Consider the following 21,927-nt stretch of genomic DNA (forward strand, 5'->3'; position numbering starts at 1 on the left):
GCATGCTTTTGGAATGGTTCAAAAATTTTCTCGTTGCCTAAAAACAACATAAAAAGGACACCTTCAGCTTCATCTTTGCTACTTCTATGGATTTCTTGTCTATGAAGCCTTTAAATTTTCACTTGATAATTCGTTATTTGCACTTTTTCCCTTGAGTACACTAAGTTTTACTTGGAAAAAAAATTTGTTATTTGAACTTATTCCTTCTCATAACTTGTTTCGTTGTGATTTGAACATGAGTAACCGCAAGCAAGCTGAACTTTAATTGTCCTTATCTCAACCAATTTGAGCTTAAAGCACAAATTGAACATGAGCAACCGTGACCAAGTTGAACTTAAATTGTCCTTATCTCAACCAATTTGAGTTTAAAAGCACAAAGCTCTTTAAACCAGAGGCCTTTCTTGACGTTAAGTTTTAGGAGGACACTATGCAGTATAATTTTAAGAATAATATTATCAGCTAAGGCCGAACATCATGGGAAATTTAGAGATTCGTCACTAGGTTTTAGTTTCTCTTCTTGATGCAATGGTTAACAGAGAACTATATGAGAAAATTCATCCTCCAAGCGTTACAAAGAGCACGAAGCTCACTTTAAGCATACACCAGAGTCAATATGAACGATAAATACACAACAAAACAGAGAGGCAAAAGTCTTTTGTTAACTTCTTATCACGGTAGTCACACAGGAAGAAGGCAACACTATCCAAATAATTCATTTTTAAAATAAAAAAAAATCAGGCACTCAAGATTCAGGAGCTGGAACAGCAGCTGCAACGCCTTCAGGAACCAGAGCTGCTGCTCGCTTGATTGAAGCAGACTTCATAATATGAGCATAGCTTCCTTTCTCTCTGAAAAGCTGTGAGAAATGATGTTTGCAGTAGAGAATTCCATCAAGGGCAGCATAGTTTGAAGGGGTAATTGAGCAGCCACCATGGGAACACTTAAAACAAGACTTGTGATAGAATTGGTTTTCCACTGTCACCTGATGGGTATTTGCATATAAAATCAATGACCAAGGAAAAGTTAACCAAGATATCCGTAAAAACGCATGCACGAAAGAAACAAGACTCGACTTTAAAAAGGATGAGCAAAAGGTGACAACTAACAAGCATATCTTTAGCTACCCTTGGATAGCCAAGGACTAGGTACTCAAATCACACTACCATGACAGACCATGAAACCCAATGAAGGCTTATGAAGCAGTAAACATAGATGTTACTCAGACGTTAATTCTAGTGTCGGACACAGGTATGCATTCCAAGCAATGACTAAGCCACATGGAAAGAGTCCAAGTCAAGTCAGTTTTAAAAATCAAACATGTTCTTAAGGTAGGTTCCATGAAGAGTCTAAATAAAATAGAAATGGCCTCAACTACGCGCAGCTTATATATTGGGTGACATTTTTCACCTGTATGTTTGTTCATCTTGACTACAAAACTTCAAAAAAAAGTACAACAATGGCAATCCAGTGAAATGAGATTGATGACTTCCTCTTTTATTTTTTCTTCCCAGTCTCTTCAGTTGTGGTGTAAAGGGAGGAGGGGGTGTTACACAATCAAACTCTGAGATGAATAAACAATTGCTAAACCAGACCAATTGAAGTGCAAATTTAATAACAAAGACAATACCTTTTCAATGGGATAAACAGTTTTGGAACAAGTTGTACATTTTTCTTGAGTCCCTGAAAACATGCTCGCGGCTTTGCTTGGCGACCTTGTCTGAGACCAAATTGCATTATTGGATATCAGAGAAGAAACAACTAGGTCGCCCATTTTTATCAAAGAAGCATGATAATGGAGGAGAATTTTACCAGCTCAGGCTTCATATCAGGTGACTTTTCAGCTAGTAGTCTTGTAGGCGCTGTTGAAATAACATATACAGATCAGTTAAATAGTACAAGAAAATACTCCATTATTCAGTTAAATGGTCAAAAACTATAAAGATCTTGATCTTAATATCAGGTTTAAGGAATTGAAAGAAATCATACGAGACTGAAAGTTCTTGTTGAAGTTCCCTGACTCTTTGAACAATTGCTCAAAGTGAGGCTTACAGTATAAAACACCCTCCATTGAAGAAAAACTGTGCAGCTGCAAGCAAGATGGAACATACATTAGCCATTATTACTGACCACCTCAACCATATACTGCTGTACAAACCCAAATAACAAGAAGACTACTTACACGATACACGAATAGCAACGCTAAAATCTTCACTTACCATTTGTTAATATAGTATACGACACTTTCATCTATAGTTCTATACCAAGACATTAACAGTATACATAAACATACACATATAAAGAATTGTCGAAGAACAAGCTTACCAGCCAGACAAAAATGGCTAAGATTCACATCAATGAAATTCGTTGATGTTAAAAGTCTTAATACAACAACATTTATTCTTCTTCTAAGGTCTAAAAGAATATCCTGATCCTTGACTCCTCCATCTACTTTCTCCTATATAATTCGTACAAAAGTATGTGTGTCGGATCGTTCTGTTCTAAAAACACATTTGAGTCACTAAATTGAGTCATATGAGCTACATTACAGACTACATTCAAATAGCTCAATAACAAGTCACCAAACCAATCTACACAGAAGCAAATTATCCTTCTCTTTTGGTCCAAAGAAGGCACAATTACACAAATAGACCAATTGAACATCCTAGCTAGCTGACATCCATATGACAAAAATACCCTCATAAAATGACATAAATAAATCAGATAAAAATAATTGATCAACAAAATCAAATTATTCACATGCACAACAAAACTAACAGCTTTAAATTTTTTAACCCAGAAAAGCTTTGATTGTCATAGGCAAAAACTTCCAACTCCCCACATTCTCAATTACAATACAATATTGGAAAATTGCAACAAAAATTAAGTCTTACTGCCATTAAAAAAATTAAAAAAAAAAAAACATCTAATCAAAATTAAGTAATTAAGATAGCAATAAAATAAAAAGGGATTACCTGAAGCCTGCTTTTGCAATGGTTGCATTTGAAGCAAGACTTATGATAAGCAACACCATCAGCAGAAAGCTGATCCATCACATAAACAGTCTTATCACAAACCTTGCATTTCTGCTGAGTTCCTGTAAACGACATCGTTTTCTTTCCTCCTCCCTCTTGTTAACAGATCTAACAAACTCCTTCCTCCTACCAATCACCAAAACCCAAAACCTCTCCCTGATTTTCTCTCTCCTCCAGCAACAATCAAGCTGATCTGAACACCAAAATCAAAAGTGGGTCAACTCAAAAATCAAAAAAACAATCAAAAAACAAACAATTAAAGGAAAATAAAGGGTAAAAGTATGCAATTTTTAATGGGGTTTAAAATTAGGGAAGAAATAGAAACCTTAGAAAAAAGGGATCTGGAAAGAAGAAATGGTGAAGAGGAGAGAGAAAGGGAAGAACAGAAGCAGGTGGGTGTAGAGAAGGAGGATGATAATGATGGAAGGAGGAAGAAGAGAGAGAAAGTTAGAGAAGGAAGGAAGGAGAGAGAAAGAATCGAAAAAGATGGGATAAATAAAAAAAAATCTGGCAAAGTTAACACCAAACCTTGCCTGGCTCCACTACTACTTGAATATCAATAATCAAATGTTTATGCGCGGCTTTTTATAATTTTTTTTTTTTTTGGTGGGGGGGGGGGGTTTAAGAAAATTATGGTTTTCATGAAAGTTCAATTATTCATGGAGTTCTGTGATCCTGTCTATGTATCATGGTATAAGACATTTACAATTTTACAAAGAGATGGAAACATCTTTGATGTTTTAGGGTGACTATGGATATGGACATTATGCCATTATGTGTTTCCTTATAGATGTAATTTAGCGATTTGTATCTATTCAAATAATTAGTTTTATCAATATTGTCTTCATAGAGGTAATCTAGATGTGATTGTGTTACATATTATTACTTGTGGAGTAATTCATTTGTTAAAATTACTATAGTAAGTTAGAGATGTCATTTTGACTCAATGGATTAGTTTTAAAATACAATTTGGTCTAAAAGTTATCTATTACTCTATGTATGTACTCGTCGATTTGTATCTTGGTTTCACTACGTACTTTCACATTAATCAAATTAATAATTTTCTTAATTCTTACGAAGTATTTTTTTTTATAAAAGTGTCTAACACGAAAATCGCAATAAAAAGTAAATATATGTGACGTGTGCATTTGTGTTACATTCATGGCATTGATATCAGTATAGTATCTTCACTGTTTATGGTTATATAGCTAGCTATATTGCCTACACTATTAGTCCAACAAAAAAAGATTCACTTTTACATTAGACTCTTCACTTTTACATTGCCTACATTTTTTGGGCATCATAGTACAGTCACAAACTCACAACTGAGGATTATAGTAGCAATCAAGCATATTGGATTCATTTATGTCTATTCATTTCACATGCAATTATCAGCTGGAGCAATGTACTAGGACAGTAGGACCTAAGTTAAAGTGCCAATGAATCATTTCTTCACGGTTAAAACAAGCTTTCTAATCAATCATACTGCACGATTCCACCAAAATTAACGGCTTTTAACATGGAATAAAGTAATTTACCAACTATTAAAACAATTAAACCACCTAGTTAAATATCGACCTGAGCCAGATTTGTCCCATATCTAATACGAGTATCTATATATGGGACTCACTAACAAGGAGCCTTACTTGTTAATTTGAGTCGAGTTGACATATTTTAGGGCATGTTCAATCTGATACGATTATTTTTTGTTCAGTTTAGCTCTAATAAGTTTAGTTCAATTCAATTTAGCTTTAATAAGTTCAGTTCAGTTCAGCTCATCTCCTAATTTCCTTCTCTTATAAAATATTCATTTCATTTCAGTTCAGTTCAGTTCAATTCAGTTCAGTTCAGCTCGCTTCAGTCAATGAGGACACGCCCTTACATTCAATTATTTTATATGTAGAATAACGGAGGAAAGAAATATCCAAAGTCAAAGATATTTTTACAGGCGGCCAAGATCTGAAGGAATGTTTGACGACTTTGCCGCTGGGAATCAATTGGCCGCTTACACGCCACAGAAGGAAGTGACTGTTAGAGAATTTTCTATGTACATAGGAAGGACTGCATCGTCATTTTATGTCGTTAATATAATGATCATCTAATCAATAGATTGCGACATAATGTAAATCAAATTTACTTGTCATAACATTAATATAAATAAAATTATTAATGTGACAATGTCTATCGAAAGAGGTAATATATACGTAGCATTTGATTAAATATATACCATTATACGGAACATCATTCAGCATAGAATGACATAATCGAGCAAACGATTTAGTTATACTCGTATATGATTTGATGGAATAAGGATTCCTTATTGTCAAATAAGCAGATTGCATGCATATTTATGCTTGGCACCTTAGCTCCATGATTAAAACTCCGTGGTATTAGACTATTAGTGGAGAATATCTTTTTTTTTTCTTCATTTTATTCTTTTTGGCTGAGCATATTGAGGGGATAGTATTGCCCCACTTATAATTAATTATCATTGATTTGATTCCTTTACATAATTACTTGTAGGCACGACTTTATATTTTTGTTTTTTTTTTTTTTTTCATTATTTTTTTGGCATGATTTAGGATGCTAATCAATTGAGTTGATCGCACCCTTATGAAGGGTGCGTGCTCGACTCGGCTTGAAATTTTTTGCATGTATGTACTCGGTTTGTACTTATTACTCACTAAACATGATAATATCTTGTTCATCTTGTGCTCATTAAAGTTTTGAGTGAATTCAATAGCAAATGGTACAGAAGAACATGATGTTACAAGTTTAATTGGCAACACTCATAACAATAAAGTTTGATGCACCACATGAAATATCACCCAAAATTTTAATCATATTTTTGTATTTTTTTAGCATTGCACCTAAGTTAATTAAGATGGAGCCGCTTAAACTTTTTCAAAGAAAAATTTTTTACCTTAAGAAAATATTTTATTATACGAAGTCGGAGTAATATTTTAGAACCATTGTGAAGTAATTTTTCCCACTCTTATTTTAAGGCTAGCTAGGTTTTCAATACTTTTCAATAAAAAATTAAAAATACATTTAAACAACAACACATTACGTAATTCATCCTCTCAAAAGAAATCATGTGTTATGTACCACATGTATAAAGGTATAATTGATAAAAAATACTAGTTAAACATGTGTGGATGTGTGATGCACCAGACGTATGTTGATAGTTCGCTTATATCTAACAAATCATTATACCATTATAGTCTATAGAAAGGCCAAGATAACTAAAGAGGGTTTGGCAAAGCCTACAAGACCCCCAAACGTTACATTATATCTATCCACGAGAGATTTCATTTTCTAAGCTGTAGATAGCTACACTGGGTTCGCCACAACACCGCCGATGTATGTTGATGGAGCTTGCTCATCAGCTCGCATATTACTCATACCAATGCCTTTATTTGCGTAACAACAAATACATAGAGATCAGTTACTGATGAGAGCAATAAACTTGCATTTCCTCAAACTAATTAAGACTAGTCATATATTTTAGAGCTAGGAAACTTACCAAAATGAGATCACGAGACTGTTTGTCCTTAGACAACTACCACCGGTTGCTACAAACTGAAAGGTTAATAATATCAGGTTTTTTAGTTAGATGATGCGATGATAAAAATATAAAAAGGCGGAAGAAAGGGAAAATCAGGCTTAGATGGTTGGCCTTAAATCTTACATAAAGCATCTAAACTGGAAAAGCATGTTGTTTTGTATGGTTGGCGGTCTTCCCTTCGTCTCAAAATCATTGTTTGGGTGAAATACTGCTTGCAAATGGGACAACGTAAATCGTAGCCGTCCTGTTCCACTGTATTCTCCAATGCTCCTTGGATAAATTCTGCATATATGCTTGAAATTTTTAGTAATACTAATAAACAATTGCATTTGTTCCATCATTTTGGAACTAATTAAGGCTTGGTTAGTTGTTATTATTGTTTTATTTGCTCCACCATGCATAAACCTCTATCAAAACATAAAACAGATTTGTTATTACTTACTCTGTTCCAACTTCCTCTTAATAAATTTCCACAAACAAGTACATGCAGTGGTACGGAGTTATAAAATGGTTAAGATACTCACAAATTCCACATAATTGCATCAATCTAGTAAACATAATCAAAGAAGTTGGAACAGACTTAGCTAAAGATACAAATTCCTCAGAATTGCATCAATATTGCATACCTTGTTTATCGTCAAAGTTTTCATTAGCAATTTCTACTGGCTGATCTATGGCACTAACAACAATCGCATCAATAGATCCATCGCTTTTGTTTTTGCAATCTTCTTCCACTTGAGAACCTATATATATATATATATATATATATATATATATATATTATGATCATGAGCTCTTTGAAATTATATTGAGCCTCCATTTGAAAGTTCGTTCTAGATGTGCTCTTATTTGCATAATTACATACCTTGTTTATTGTCAAAGTTTCCAATAAGTTCATTGTCTTGGACTTTATCTCGAACACTAATATCCACATAATAGCTAGCAACATTTGCAGCTTTAGTTTCATCACCTTTGCTTTTGCCATCTTCTGCAAGCAAACCTACATGTATATATAGTATACATTTCAGGGTTCTATTAAAATCTTCACAATATGGTTAGTTTGATCTTAGTTGTATGAGTGTATCAACCATTGTCCCATTTCGTGTTCTAGTCAGTGGCCGGGTAATAATAATTAATACAGGAATCAACTAAGACAAAGGATTAAGTTCTAAGCATCAAAATAATCTTCATCAAGGATCACATCTACAATTTGGTTATCGTAATGATGAGAATAGTTGGTTAATCTACCTTGTAGGGTTAATAAGAAGCTTATAACACTACAATGTAAATCTTTCGCGTACCTTGATCATCAAAAAAATTTGCTTGTCCATCATCCTCAATTTTATCTTCGACATCAAGATCCACAACAGTTCCATCACCTTCACTTTCGCTATCTTCTATATGCAAGCCTGCATATATTAATATAAGTACTTCAAATTAGATAGTTCTGTTCTTAATTTTACAGGGTCCTTAGAATCACGATATTCATGAATTCATCCATACCCTGTATATTTCTTACACTGACATCCACAATGTATTCATGGGTATTTCCATCCACAATTCCATTATCTTCGTCTTTGCAATCTTCTAAACATAATGAACCTACATACAAAGTATACATTTCCGTGACTCTAGATTCTTGGGGTTAATGAAAAGCTAGCTTAACAATGAATATTTTTGTTTACCTTGATCATCATCAAATTTTCCATGTCCATCATCTACAAATTTATCTTCAACACAAACATTGATAATGCTTGCAAGGTTTGCATCATCTTTGGCTCCTCCACTTTCGCTATTACTATGTTTCGAATGCATACCTATAAATTTGAGGATGATGATCAAACTCAGAGGATGAAAGATTGAAATTAAAGGCTGACTTCCATTATTTAGTGAACTATCCTAAGACTTGACTTCGTTTTCTTTCTTACTACAATCTTTGTGATACCTCTAATCATGTTTTACATTATTTAATACCACAATCACTCCATAATAAGAAAAGTTTAACTAGCTATCTCATTCAATGAAAAAGTTCTTGCACACCCAGGCTAGTTTTTCATACTTACTCAAATTATTTGATTTCGTGGTAGGGAAAACGTGTTATAAAAGTAATTTTAAATTTAAATAACAAGCCATTAAGAATATAATTGACTTATTTGATAAAGATATGCACTCCGTAGCACTCCGTATTTTTAAAGTTAAGTTATAATATTGTAAAATTCAAACTATAAAAGAAAAAGCCTTTACGTGTCCCTTGATATTTTTTCCATACTTACACTCCGTAAGTATTTGTTCCGTATTAAATGAACTAGAAAATTACTCCATAACGGTGAAAGTCTGATCAAAAGTCTTCTCCAGTTCTCCCTTTCATAAAAATTTATATGTACTCCTAGTAAACTAATTACCCGCCTCTCCCATCTTCTTTACCTAGATCATTGACTTCATCTAAAATCATGTGATAAACAATTAAAATGGTATTACTCTCATAATTGCAAGTTGGAAAAACGAAATACTCATTACTCTAAAATCCTACCTAACCCTTTAATTTCATACCCGTTGACCTCCATGGATACAAGTCTATCTCCTTGAATGCTCTATCACTTTTCCTTTACTTAACATATTTCAATGACAACTCAAAAATTAGATTGAGATAAGGAAGATATAAATGCAACTTTCCCAATTTATTAGTAAAAAGGATCTCATCTGATCCCATGAGACTATGAAGAATAACTATATACTACCTCCGTTACAGGTTTCGGCAACGATTTGACATAAAGTAGAGAGAAAAAATGTCTAATCGTTGCACGTAACCTGTAAAGGAGGTAGTATATATTGAGCTAATCTAGCTATATAAATAAAAAATTGCAACAATGAAGAAGTAGTACATACCTTGAGTTGCATCAAAATTGCTGTTAAGATCTGGATCATATCGTCTTCTAACCATAGCAGGAACATGTCTTAGAACTTTACGTTCATACATTGGCAATGGTGGAGCTTCTTTCCCAAAACTCATGATTTCTGTTTATTTTTTGCTTTACCAAATTTGGGACTACTTTTTAGTGTGGTCAGAGAAAGGTAATGAAAACAATTTATACCCCATTCCAGTCGTGAATCACGAGTTAAATACCGTATTAAATATTCATTTTTGGTCCATATTATTATCATCAACTAACTCTATACTAAACGACGCGTAATTGACTAAAATGCAATATATTTATATGCTCAGCTCGACCATCCATAATCCTACTTTCTACTTCATTCTTTTTTTTTTTTTTTTTTGGGAGTACGGTTTTGATCTTTCGGAAAACTTGTCTTTATAACTTTGACGATTAGTATTATTATACGGCGTATCTAATTACTGGTGTATTATTGTACATCCTCTGTTTTTAAACACTTGTAGGTTGTAACATATTCTTATGACTCGCTTTTTGAAGTCAAAATTACATGTTGTAAACGACTAAACTAATCAAAATAATTTTTACATATGATATCTATCCCTTCTCTAATCCTAGTTTTGATATTATTTTGAAAAAAAGTTCATTTACCTTCAACCTTCACTAATCAAATAAGTTGGTGACTAACTTGGCTGTTAGACAAAGTAGATATTTGTAAGCTATCGGTCGAATAAGGTGGCAAAAACTTGGTTGCTAAAATGCTAAGTTAAGGCCGGAGTGCTAGCAACACCCAATCTAGTGAGCAGTCCCATCCTCTTACTAAGCTAGCAAATACCTGGGGATTAGTTCAATTCTCATCATGGAGAGATGAGATGTATTAGGTAGATCATATGTAGGTGCCTTGAGCAAGGAAATTTAACATACATCAACCATTTAAATTAAATTTAACTATTGTACTTTTCTAGTTTTCGATTAAAAAAAAAATCAACAAAAGTGATACAGCAGAAGACTAAAAGAGTAATTAAAGTGAAGGCATGCAAATCATCAAATACGAGTTTGTCAAAATCCTGATTAGCTGCTATTGGCAATGTAAAAAAAGCCAAAAGGCAATACAAATAATTCATTAGAATTACCAAATAAAATTAAGCTCAAAAACAAGGAGAAAATTCATAAGATCTGAACCTATAATTCATCTTTTTGTTTAATTTTCCTTTGCTCCAAATTGCATACAAAATTAAACAGGACATACTCAGATGAATGCTGTCTAGCTTTAAAAATCTCACTTAAATAAATGAGCATTTAGCCAATCCCTGCAAGAAAACATTGAATCAGAATTATACTTCATTTTCTTAGCAATATACAATATTACGGGAGTAAAATAACATGAACTTACTTGTTAATGTCGTCAAGGTGATCATCAAAGTCTGCAATGTCCTCCCATTTCTGAGTTGATACATAGTCCAGCAATATTATGTTTGCTGATGGCTCCTTTAATACCAGCCGATTACTCTCCTCTACTTTCCATGTGGAACCATTTTTTGAATATAGCTGTACAATAAACCCACAAAGTAATAAGAGAGGATGATCAAATTTCTAAGATACAAGTATACAAGAATAAAGATCAACTTAATCGGTAGAGCTTTACAAAGAGCTTGACAAAGATACTCAGAAAACGGAGTCATGGCAAGCACCACTACATCAACAACAACCAAGACAAGGGATTTGATGAGACAACCACTATATGGTACACCTTTTACATACAATTTTAACATGAAACTTGGCTAAGCTTTGTTTATTTGGGTCGGTTTGTACAAGTTTTAGTAACTCAACAAAAAACTAAGACAAGCGACAACACACAATGGTGAAGCCCTATCTTTTACTTAAGAAACCTAGTTCATTAAACAGAATAGTGAACAGGGCACTTTGACATTAAATAAAAAAATTCAGTTGGATGAGATATTAATAAATGTAAATTGGACATTTTGCGAGCTCAAATCAGCATGCATAATGAAATACCCCCTCCTTTTCACCCCGTCAGATTCACAAAACATGCATGTATATATGAAGTTATATGCAGTCAACTACACAGAGTGATGATGAATAACTAGAACAATCACTTGAAAACAGACCAAGAACAGCACAGGACAACAAAATTAAAGAAGGGAGTGTGCATATATACAGATCATACATCAATCCCACAAAAACCTCTACTGTGCAATGTCAAGCCTCAAATTATCATCCAAGAGCCAAAGTACAAATTTGGTTCAAACTTCAAAGTAATAAACAAACAGAACAGCTCCAGATCCAGAGGGAGGATCACAAAGTAAAATGGAAAAATTACTAGTGTTCCATAATAAGAAAGAAAAAAAGTTACCTGCATTACAGGGCTACGATCTTTCACTTTTGGTAACGCTTCCAGTTTGCTATTGTCCAACTAAGAAATCAAAAAGTATATATATTAGCATTGATCCAATTAAAAGCATGAATTTCACCATGAATTTTGAAGATATAAGGACAATGAAATTCAAGTCAGCATCTGGTCAACATGCATACCAAAAGAACTCCACCCTGAGGAAAGTATCGACAAAGATGATCTCCAATGTTCTTGGCAACATTACCAAGATCGTTGTCATCAGATCTTTCATTTGCATGGAAGTAACCCACCAAGCTCAAACCCTGACTAGCATAATGCTCTTCTATCTAATTAAGCAGACATCAAATTAGTACATATTCATTTTTACATTAAAAATTAAAAAATAAAAATAAACAAACAAAGAAAAACATAGATAATAGAAAAGGTAACAATCTCAAAGCAAAGAAAACCAGGACTCCAGCAGTATACAACCTAGAGATTAATGAAACTAAAAAATATGTCAATCACTATAAATACCATAGATGATTTCCGAAAGGCCATGATGCAACTGATCAAAGAGGGGCTACTAAAGGAGACAGTCAGGGATGAGGAGGATCCCTATTTAAACAGATTTACCATTCCGGCCACAACACCACAAAGTAGCCAAATTCGACTGAGTATAGTCATAAAGATACTTTGGATATGCTTAGCAGGAATTAAAAGATCGGTTACCCAAGAAAACTTTATTAAGCTATCTTTAAATATCTCGGCATATAAACCAGAAGATCTTAAACATCCATCACGAATAAGCACTAAAAGGATGCAATTTCATCTAATTCTGACTATACTCATGATTAATATATTGCAGCATGCCAGATGGCAAGCCAATACTACAGTGTCATCATCTCAAAGTACCTACTAAAAGAATGCAATCCCATTTAAAACTGACTATACTCAATGTGATGAATTGAAGCAAGCCAGATGAGGTGACTGGACGATATTAGAGGTGTCATCATCTCAATGTACCTCTCAAGCATATTCCTATTTTTCAGAAAACACCAACAAATACCAACTAAAAATTTACTGAATTTTAGTTTTGGAAACCCTAGATGATCCATATATTGGCACTCTATTTATATATATACCTCATCAAGCATTAAGGCTTCAAACATGAAAAAATTAACATGAATTGATGTTAATCAATCCCGTTAGGTTACTAAGTATATGCAAAAAGATTAGTTACCTGAATGAGGGCGATCTCAAGGGCAGGGAGAAGACCAATGTTAGAATGAAAAAGAGGGACAGCGTCAACAATTTCGACCACACCCTTGCCACCATCAAAGCGGCCAACCAAAACCCCATTCACAGAGCTCTCCTTATGCTTTAAGGTGTGTAGCACTAGCTTTATATACGCATTTTGCCCAATTTCATACATCAAATCCCCCATAATAATTTAACACCAATTGACTTCGATTTACTTCAATTCACACCTACATAATCATCACACTATATAAATTAAGTCAAATAGCTCGAATTTAGTTAATTACTGTGAATTACATAAGCAAACCACTCAAACTAATTAAGCAATTCAATCATCCCTATCAATAACTGACTCTCATCATTCTGCTCCAAAAGTCCAAATCAATCCAGGAAAAGACCTCTAATTTCATAGTTATATCCTAACATTAAAGTGTTGTGCAATACAATTTGATTCATAATTATAGGGATATTTGATTCAATTATCGATCTCATAATTTTAGGGATATTTGATATGATGATAACAAATACAAACAACTTACCTCAGAAGTTGCTTCAATGGGGGATACAAGAACTAGATTCAACGGAGATCGCCAACAGCGCTTCAATGGAGAACGTTGAGTGCGCTTCAATGGATATCTCACTAATTTGAGAGAGACCAATTCTGTAAATCCCTATGACCCGTCACAGTTATTAAAGGAATAGATCCGTCTAATAAAGTAATAAAAAAAAATGGGGCTGGTTCGTAGACTTTTTAAGGGTTCAGAGCAAACTAAATACTCCCTCTGTCCCTTTTTTTATGATATCATGTTATCAATCCTTTCCAAATAAAATAAAAAAAAAAAAAAAAAAAAAAAAATCCATCCTATTAGAAAATTAAGAACCAATCATATTCATCTAAAATTAGGAGTGAGAATAGGAAAGTAAGAGTGAGCATTAATTACATAATAGAAAAAGAAGGATAATTTGGGATATTTAGAAGAAGAAAAAATACTTACTAAAAAAGGAAATGAGGAATGTAATTTTGAAATACCCAAAAAGGAAAGCAGGAATGTAAAAAAGGGACGGAGGGAGTACAGAATATTAGTTTTTTTTTTTTTTTTTGATAGTATAAAGTATTAGTTTAAATTTACACTTCTTTTTCCCAAATATTATCTTCACACACAAAACCTTGTATTATTTGTTTTGTTAAAAAAAATAATAAAATAAACTTGTATAAATCGTTTGTAAGGCCTTGTTCTCTTCACCTTAAAAAAATAATATTAAGTACAAATAATTTCAGTTCAGTAAAAATAAGTTCAGTTCAGTAAAATTAAATTCAGTTCAGTAAAAATAAATTCTGTTCAGCAAAAATAAGTTCAGTTCAGTAAAATTTAGTTTTCATAAAGAAAATTTATAATAGAAAATCAGTAAAAATAATTTTAGTTCAGCAAAAATAATTTAAGTTCCGTCCCCTCACTTTTCACTCCATTGCATTGGATCATTCTCGGGTTTGAGTCAGGTTCAGATCAAGTCAATAATTTGCGGATTATAATCATGTCGGGTCATTTTCAAGTCGGGTCGTTCTCGGGTTCAAGTCGGGTTCGGTTCAAATCAAAAATTTGCGGGTTATAATCACGTTAGGTCATTTCCAAGTCGGATCATTCTCGGATTCAAGTCGAGTTATGTTCAAGTTAATAATTTGCAGGTTACAATCAAGACGGGTCATTTCCAAGTCAGGTCATATTCGGGTTCAACTAACTATAAATAGATAATTATCATTTTTATCAAGCTAATTATTTCCTTTGACTATAATATATATAACAATATATTAGGGAACTATAGTCTATAATTTAGGAATATAATTATTTCCTTTGACCATACAACAAATATATACTATATTTAACTCTTAAATTTGAGGATGATGCTCCTTTCTTTTGTTGGCCTAGACCGACTTGGTCTCTCTAGACAAAATGCTTTGATCAACAATAATAAGGAGGTCTAAATTGCATTAAAGGTGATTTGAAATCGATTAAGAACAATTTGGGTTGAATTTAGGTCGGTCAATAACAAGTCGTGTTAATTTTGAGTCAGGTTTGTAACAGATCGAGTTGAATTTTTAGGTCGGGTAAGTAATTGGTCTGGTAAAATTTGGGTCGAGTCAATAACAAGTCGGGTTGAATTTTACGTCAGGTCAGTAACAAGTCAGTTTCAGGTTAGGTTTGTAACAGATTGGGTTAATTAAATTCAGGTCAGGTTAGGAACGGGTCGGGTTAAATTTGGGTTTTGACGAGTTAAAATGGGTTAAAGTCAATTTAGGTTCAATTCGGGTTTGGTGTAAGTTAATTAAATTGGTCGTTGTAAGTCGGTAAATCGGTGCAAGTTGTAAACCGGTAAATTGTCCATTTAAAAGCAAATTGGATGATTCCACACACCCAATTGGACTCCCGCAGGATATAAGGGACCATGGTAAACATTTCGACAATTTTTATTTTCAGGCGAAAAAAGTCAAAATTTTCCAAAATTGAAGGCTAATATCCACATTTTTTGAGAAATTTAGAAGGTTTCGAGCCCGGTGTCAAAAAGTCTTGAAATTCTATGGGATACATCTCGGGGTCATATAATGCCGTTTAAAACCATATATGATCATTATTTGTTGTCATAAATGTTCGTGGTAGGCTTGAATTAATAAAATCGGTGCAAGTTGTAAACCGGTAAATTGGTCGTTAAAGGCAAATTGGATGGTTCCACCCACCCAATTGGACTCCCGGAGGGTATTAGGGACCATGGTAAGCATATCGGCAATTTTTATTTTCGGGCGAAAAAAAGTCAAAAATTTCCAAAATCGAAGACTCATATCCACGTTTTTTGAGAAATTTTGAAAGTTTCGGGCCCGGTGTCGAAAAGTCTTGAAATTCTACGGGATACATTTCGGGGTCATATAATGCCGTTTCGAACCATATATGATCATTAGTTGTTGTCATAAATGTTCGTGGTTGGCTTGAATTAATGAAATCGGTGCAAGTTGTAAACCGGTAAATTGGTCGTTTAAAGGCAAATTGGATGGTTCCACCCACCCAATTGGAATCCCGGAGGGTATTAGGGAACATGGTAAACATTTCGGAAATTTTTATTTCGGGGCGAAAAAAAGTAAAAAATTTCCCTAATTGAAGGCTAAAATCCACGTTTTTTGAGAAATTTTAAAGGTTTCGGACCCGGTGTCGAAAAATCTTGAAATTCTACGGGATACATCTATGAGTTATATAATGCCGTTGGAACAATATATGATCATTAATTGTTGTCATAAATGTTCGTGGCAGGCTTGAATTAATGAAATCGGTGCAAGTGGTAAACCGGTAAATTGGACGTTTAAAGGCAAATTGGATGGTTCCACCCACCCAATTAGACTCCCTGAGGGTATTAGGGACCATGGTAAACATTTCGGCAATTTTAATTTCCGGGCGAAAAAAAGTCAAAAAATTCCAAAATTGAAGGCTAATATCCATGTTTTTTGAGAAATTTTCAAGGTTCCGGGCCCGGTGTCGAAAAGTATTGAAATTCTATGGGATACATCTCGGGGTCATATAATGCCGTATGGAACCATCTATGATTAATATTTGTTGTCATAAATTTTCGTGGCAGGCTTGAATTAATGAAATCGGTGCAAATTGTAAACCCGAAAAATTGGTCGTTTAAAGACAAATTGAATGGTTCCACCCACCCAATTGGACTTCTGGAGGGTATTAGGGACCATGGTAAACATTTAGGCAATTTTTATTTTCGGGCGAAAAAAAGTCAAAAATTTCCAAAATTGAAGGCTAATATCCACGTTTTTTGAGAAATTTTGAAGGTTTCGGACCCGGTGTCGAAAAGTCTAGAAATTCTATGGGATACATCTCGGGGTCATATAATGTCGTTTGGAACCATATATGATCATTATTTGTTGTCATAAATTTTCGTGGCAGGCTTGAATTAATGAAATCGGTGCAAGTTGTAAACCGGTAAATTGGTCGTTTAAAGGCAAATTGGATGGTTCCACCCACCCAATTGGACTCCCGGAGGATATTAGGGACCATGGTAAACATTTCACCAATTTTTATTTCCGAGAAAAAAAAAGTCAAAAAATTCCAAAATTTGGCTAATATCCACGTTTTTTGAGAAATTTTCAAGGTTTCGGGCCCGGTGTCGAAAAGTATTGAAATTCTATAGGATATATCTCGGGGTCATATAATGCCGTGTAGAACAATATATGATTATTATTTGTTGTTATAAATTTTCGTGGCAGGCTTGAATGAATGAAATCGGTGCTAGTTGCAAACCGGGAATTGGTCGTTTAAAGGCAAATTGGATGGTTCCACCCACCCAATTGGACTCCCGGAGGGTATTAGGGACAATGGTAAAAATTTCGGCAATTTTTATTTCCGAGCGAAAAAAAGTTAAAAATTTCCAAAATTGAAGGCTAATATCCACGTTTTTTGAGAAATTTTGAAGGTTTCGGGCCCGGTGTCGAAAAGTATTGAAATTCTATGGGATACATCTCGGGGTCATATAATGCCGTTTGGAACCATATATGATCATTATTTGTTGTCATAAACTTTCTTGGCAGACTTGAATTAATGAAACCGGTGCAACTTGCAAAGCGGTAAATTGGTCGTTTAAAGGCAAATTGGTTGGTTCCACCCACCCAATTGGACTCCCGGAGGGTATTAGGGACAATGGTAAAAATTTCGGCAACTTTTATTTCTAGGCGAAAAAAAGTCAAAAAATTCCAAAATTGAAGGATAATATCCACGTTTTTTGAGAAATTTTCAAGGTTTCGGGCCCAGTATTGAAAAGTCTTGAAATTCTATAGGATACATCTCGGGGTCATATAATGTCGTTTAGAACCATATATGATCATTATTTGTTGTCATAAATGTTCGTGGTAGGCTTGTATTAATGAAATCGGTGCAAGTTGTAAACCCGGTAAATTGGTCATTTAAAGGCAAATTGGATGGTTCCACCCACTCAATTGGACTCCCGGAGGGTATTAGGGACCATGGTAAACATTTCGGTAATTTTTATTTCCAGGCGAAAAAAGTCAAAAATTTCCGAAGTTTCGGGCCTGGTGTCGAAAAGTCTTGAAGGTTTTTTGAGAAATTTTGAAGGTTTCGGGTGCCCGGTGTCGAAAAGTTTTGAAATTTTATGGGATACATATTGAGGTCATATAATGCCGTTTAGAACCATAAATGATCATTATTTGTTGTCATAAATATTCGTGGTAGGGTTGAATTAATGAAATCGGTGCAAGTTGTAAACCCGGTAAATTGGTCGTTTAAAGGCAAATTGGATAGTTCCACCCACCCAATTGGTTTTCGGAGGGTATTAGGGACCATGGTAAACATTTCGGCAATTTTTATTTCCAGGCGAAAAAAAGTCAAAAATTTCCCGAATTGAAGGCAAATATCCATGTTTTTTGAGAAATTTTAAAGATTTCGGACCCGGAGTCCAAAAGTCTTGAAATTATATGGGATACATCTTGGGGTCATATAATGCCGTTTAGAACCATAGATGATCATTATTTGTTGTCATAAATGTTCATGGTAGGCTTGAATTAATGAAATCGGTGCAAGTTGTAAACCCGGTAAATTGGTCGTTTAATGGCAAATTGGATGGTCCCACCCACCCAATTGGACTCCCGGAGGGTATTACGGACCATGGTAAACATTTCGGCAATTTTAATTTACGGGCGAAAAAAAGTCAAAAATTTCCAAAACTAAAGGCTAATATCCTTGTTTTTTGAGAAATTTTAAATGTTTCGGACCCGGTGTCGAAAAGTCTTTAAATTCTATAGGATACATCTCAGAGTCATATAATGCCGTTGGAACAATATATGATCATTAATTGTGAATTAATGAAATTGTTGTAAGTGGTAAACCGGTAAATTGGACGTTTAAAGGCAAATTGGTTGGTTCCACCCACCCAATTGGACTCCCGGAGGGTATTAGGGATCATGGTAAACATTTCGGAAATTTTTATTTCCGTGCCAAAAAAAAGTCAAAAAATTCCAAAATTGAAGGCTAATATCCACGTTTTTTAAGAAATTTTGAAAGTTTCGGGGCCGGTGTCGAAAAGTCTTGAAATTTTATGGGATACATCTCGGGGTCATATAATGCTGTTTAGAACCATAGATGATCATTATTGGTTGTCATAAATGTTCGTGGTAGGCTTGAATTAATGAAATCGGTGCAAGTTGTAAACCCGGTAAATTGGTCGTTTAAAGGCAAATTGGATGGTTCCACCCACCCAATTGGACTCCCGGAAGGTATTAGGGACCATGGTAAACATTTCGGCAATTTTTATTCTGAGGCGAAAAAAAGTCAAAAATTTCCAAAATTGAAGGCTAATATCCACGTTTTTTGAGAAATTTTGAAGGTTTCGGGCCCGGTGTCGAAAAGTCTTGAAATTCTGTGGGATTTATTTCGGGGTCATATAATTCCGTTTGGAACCATATATGATTATTATTTGTTGTCATAAATTTTCGTGGCAAGCTTGAATTAATGAAATCGGTGCAAGTTGTAAACCGGTATATTGGTCGTTTAAAGGCAAATTGGATGGTTCCACCCACCCAATTGGACTCCCGGAGGGTATTAGGGACCATGGTAAACATTTCGGCAATTTTTATTTCCGGGCGAAAAAAATTAAAAATTTCCAAAATTAAAGGCTAATATCCACGTTTTATGAGAAATTTTGAAGGTTTCAGGCCCGGTGTCGAAAAGTATTGAAATTCTATGGGATACATCTCGGAGTCATATAATTCCGTTGGAACAATATATGATCATTAATTGTTGTCATAAATGTTCGTGGCAGACTTGAATTAATGAAATCGGTGTAAGTGGTAAACCGGTAAATTGGACGTTTAATTGCAAATTGGTTGGTTCCACCCACCCAATTGGACTCCCGGAGGGTATTAGGGACCATGGTTAACATTTCGACAATTTTAATTTCCGTTCGATAAAAAGTTAAAAATTTCCAAAATTGAAGGCTATATCCACGTTTTTTGAGAAATTTTAAAGGTTTCGGGCCCGGTGTCGAAAAGTCTAGAAATTCTATGGGATACATCTCGGGGTCATATAATGCCGTTTTGAACCATATATGATCATTATTTGTTGTCATAAATGTTCGTGGTAGGCTTGAATTAATGAAATCGGTGCAAGTTGTAAACCGGTAAATTGGTCGTTTAAAGGCAAATTGGTTGGTTCCACCCACCCAATTGGACTCCCGGAGGGTATTAGGGACCATGGTAAACATTTCGGCAATTTTTATTTCCGAGAGAAAAAAAGTCAAAAAAATTCCAAAATTGAAGGTTAATATCCACGTTTTTTGAGAAATTTTCAAGGTTTCGGGCCCGGTGTCGAAAAGTATTGAAATTATATGGGATATATCTCGGGGTCATATAATGTCGTTTGGAACAATATATGATTATTATTTGTTGTCATAAATTTTCGTGGCAGGCTTGAATTAATGAAATCGGTGCTAGTTGCAAACCGGTAAATTGGTCGTTTAAAGGCAAATTGGATGGTTCCACCCACCCAATTGGACTCCCGGAGGGTATTAGGGATCATGGTAAATATTTCGGCAATAGTTATTTCCGGGCGAAAAAAAGTTAAAAATTTCCAAAGTTGAAGGCTAATATCCACGTTTTTTGAGAAATTTTGAAGGTTTCGGGCCCGGTGTTGAAAAGTCTTGAAATTCTATAGGATACATCTCGTGGTCATATAATGCCGTTTGGAACCATATATGATCATTATTTGTTGTCATAAATGTTCGTGGTAGACTTGAATTAATGAAATCGGTGCAAGTTGTAAACCGGTAAATTGGTCGTTTAAAGGCAAATTGGTTGGTTCCACCCACCCAATTGGACTCCCGGAGGGTATTAGGGACCATGGTAAACATTTCAGCAATTTTTATTTCTAGGCGAAAAAAAGTCGCAAAATTCCAAAATTGATGGATAATATCCATGTTTTTTTGAGAAATTTTCAAGGTTTCGGGCCCGGTGTTGAAAAGACTTGAAATTCTATAGGATACATCTCGGGGTCATATAATACCGTTTAGAACCATATATGATAATTATTTTTGGTCATAAATGTTCGTGGTAGGCTTGAATTAATGAAATCGGTGCAAGTTGTAAACCCGGTAAATTGGTCGTTTAAAGGCAAATTGGATGGTTCCACCCACCCAATTGGACTTCCGGAGGGTATTAGGGACTATGGTAAACATTTCGGCTATTTTTATTTCCGGGCGAAAAAAGTCAAAATTTTCCAAAATTAAAGGCTAATATCCACGTTTTTTGAGAAATTTTGAAGGTTTCGGGCCCGGTGTCGAAATGTCTTGAAATTCTATGGGATACATCTTGGGGTCATATAATTCCGTTTGGAACCATATATGATCATTCTTTGTTGTCATAAATTTTCGTGGCAGGTTTGAATTAATGAAATCGGTGCAAGTTGTAAACCCGGTAAATTGGTCGTTTAAAGGCAAATTAAATGGTTCCACCCACCCAATTGGACTCCCGCAGGGCATTAGGGACCATGGTAAACATTTCGGCAATTTTAATTTCCGGGTGAATAAAAGTCAAAAAATTTCAAAATTGAAGGCTAATATCCACGTTTTTTGAGAAATTTTGAAGGTTTCGGGCCCGGTGTCGAAAAGTCTTGAAATTCTATGGGCTACATCTCGGGGTCATATAATGTCGTTTGGAACCATATATGATCATTATTTGTTGTCATAAATGTTCGTTGTAGGCTTGAATTAATGAAATCGGTGCAAGTTGTAAACCCGGTAAATTGGTCGTTTAAAGGCAAATTG

General features: G+C 34.5%; 3 protein-coding genes across 7 annotated transcripts; all 3 read right to left on the bottom strand.

Moving 5' to 3' along the window:
* Window positions 1-545: 545 nt before the first annotated feature.
* Window positions 546-3,518, bottom strand: LOC145642385 (LIM domain-containing protein WLIM2b-like). Its single transcript, XM_081693552.1, has 6 exons — window positions 3,358-3,518; window positions 2,973-3,225; window positions 1,987-2,086; window positions 1,810-1,859; window positions 1,628-1,717; window positions 546-982 (listed from the first exon to the last, which is right to left on the bottom strand). The coding sequence occupies exons 2-6, from the start codon at window positions 3,105-3,107 to the stop codon at window positions 743-745; spliced, it is 615 nt and encodes a 204-aa protein (XP_081549678.1). The 5' UTR covers window positions 3,108-3,225; window positions 3,358-3,518; the 3' UTR covers window positions 546-742.
* A 2,564-nt stretch (window positions 3,519-6,082) lies between these two features.
* On the bottom strand, window positions 6,083-9,663 carry LOC145556666 (uncharacterized). Of its 4 annotated transcripts, none has more exons than XM_081618320.1 (9): window positions 9,487-9,663; window positions 8,286-8,417; window positions 8,104-8,202; window positions 7,902-8,009; window positions 7,466-7,600; window positions 7,227-7,325; window positions 6,724-6,882; window positions 6,559-6,614; window positions 6,083-6,445 (listed from the first exon to the last, which is right to left on the bottom strand). In XM_081618320.1, the coding sequence occupies exons 1-8, from the start codon at window positions 9,608-9,610 to the stop codon at window positions 6,595-6,597; spliced, it is 876 nt and encodes a 291-aa protein (XP_081474446.1). In that variant the 5' UTR covers window positions 9,611-9,663; the 3' UTR covers window positions 6,083-6,445; window positions 6,559-6,594. The 4 variants fall into 4 exon arrangements, with proteins under 4 accessions (XP_081474446.1, XP_081474445.1, XP_081474444.1 ...); XM_081618319.1 differs by having other exon boundaries at window positions 7,227-7,334; XM_081618318.1 differs by having other exon boundaries at window positions 7,227-7,343; window positions 9,487-9,662.
* Window positions 9,664-10,546: 883 nt separating this feature from the next.
* On the bottom strand, window positions 10,547-13,820 carry LOC145556667 (ER membrane protein complex subunit 8/9 homolog). Of its 2 annotated transcripts, none has more exons than XM_081618323.1 (6): window positions 13,644-13,820; window positions 13,088-13,350; window positions 12,045-12,191; window positions 11,866-11,925; window positions 10,885-11,039; window positions 10,547-10,801 (listed from the first exon to the last, which is right to left on the bottom strand). In XM_081618323.1, the coding sequence occupies exons 2-6, from the start codon at window positions 13,289-13,291 to the stop codon at window positions 10,771-10,773; spliced, it is 597 nt and encodes a 198-aa protein (XP_081474449.1). In that variant the 5' UTR covers window positions 13,292-13,350; window positions 13,644-13,820; the 3' UTR covers window positions 10,547-10,770. The 2 variants fall into 2 exon arrangements, with proteins under 2 accessions (XP_081474449.1, XP_081474448.1); XM_081618322.1 differs by having other exon boundaries at window positions 13,088-13,334; window positions 13,644-13,819.
* Between the last annotated feature and the right edge of the window lie 8,107 nt (window positions 13,821-21,927).

Source organism: Chenopodium album, chromosome 8 (genome assembly GCF_948465745.1).
Source record: "Chenopodium album chromosome 8, dcCheAlbu1.1, whole genome shotgun sequence".
NCBI classification, from domain to species: Eukaryota; Viridiplantae; Streptophyta; class Magnoliopsida; order Caryophyllales; family Amaranthaceae; genus Chenopodium; species Chenopodium album.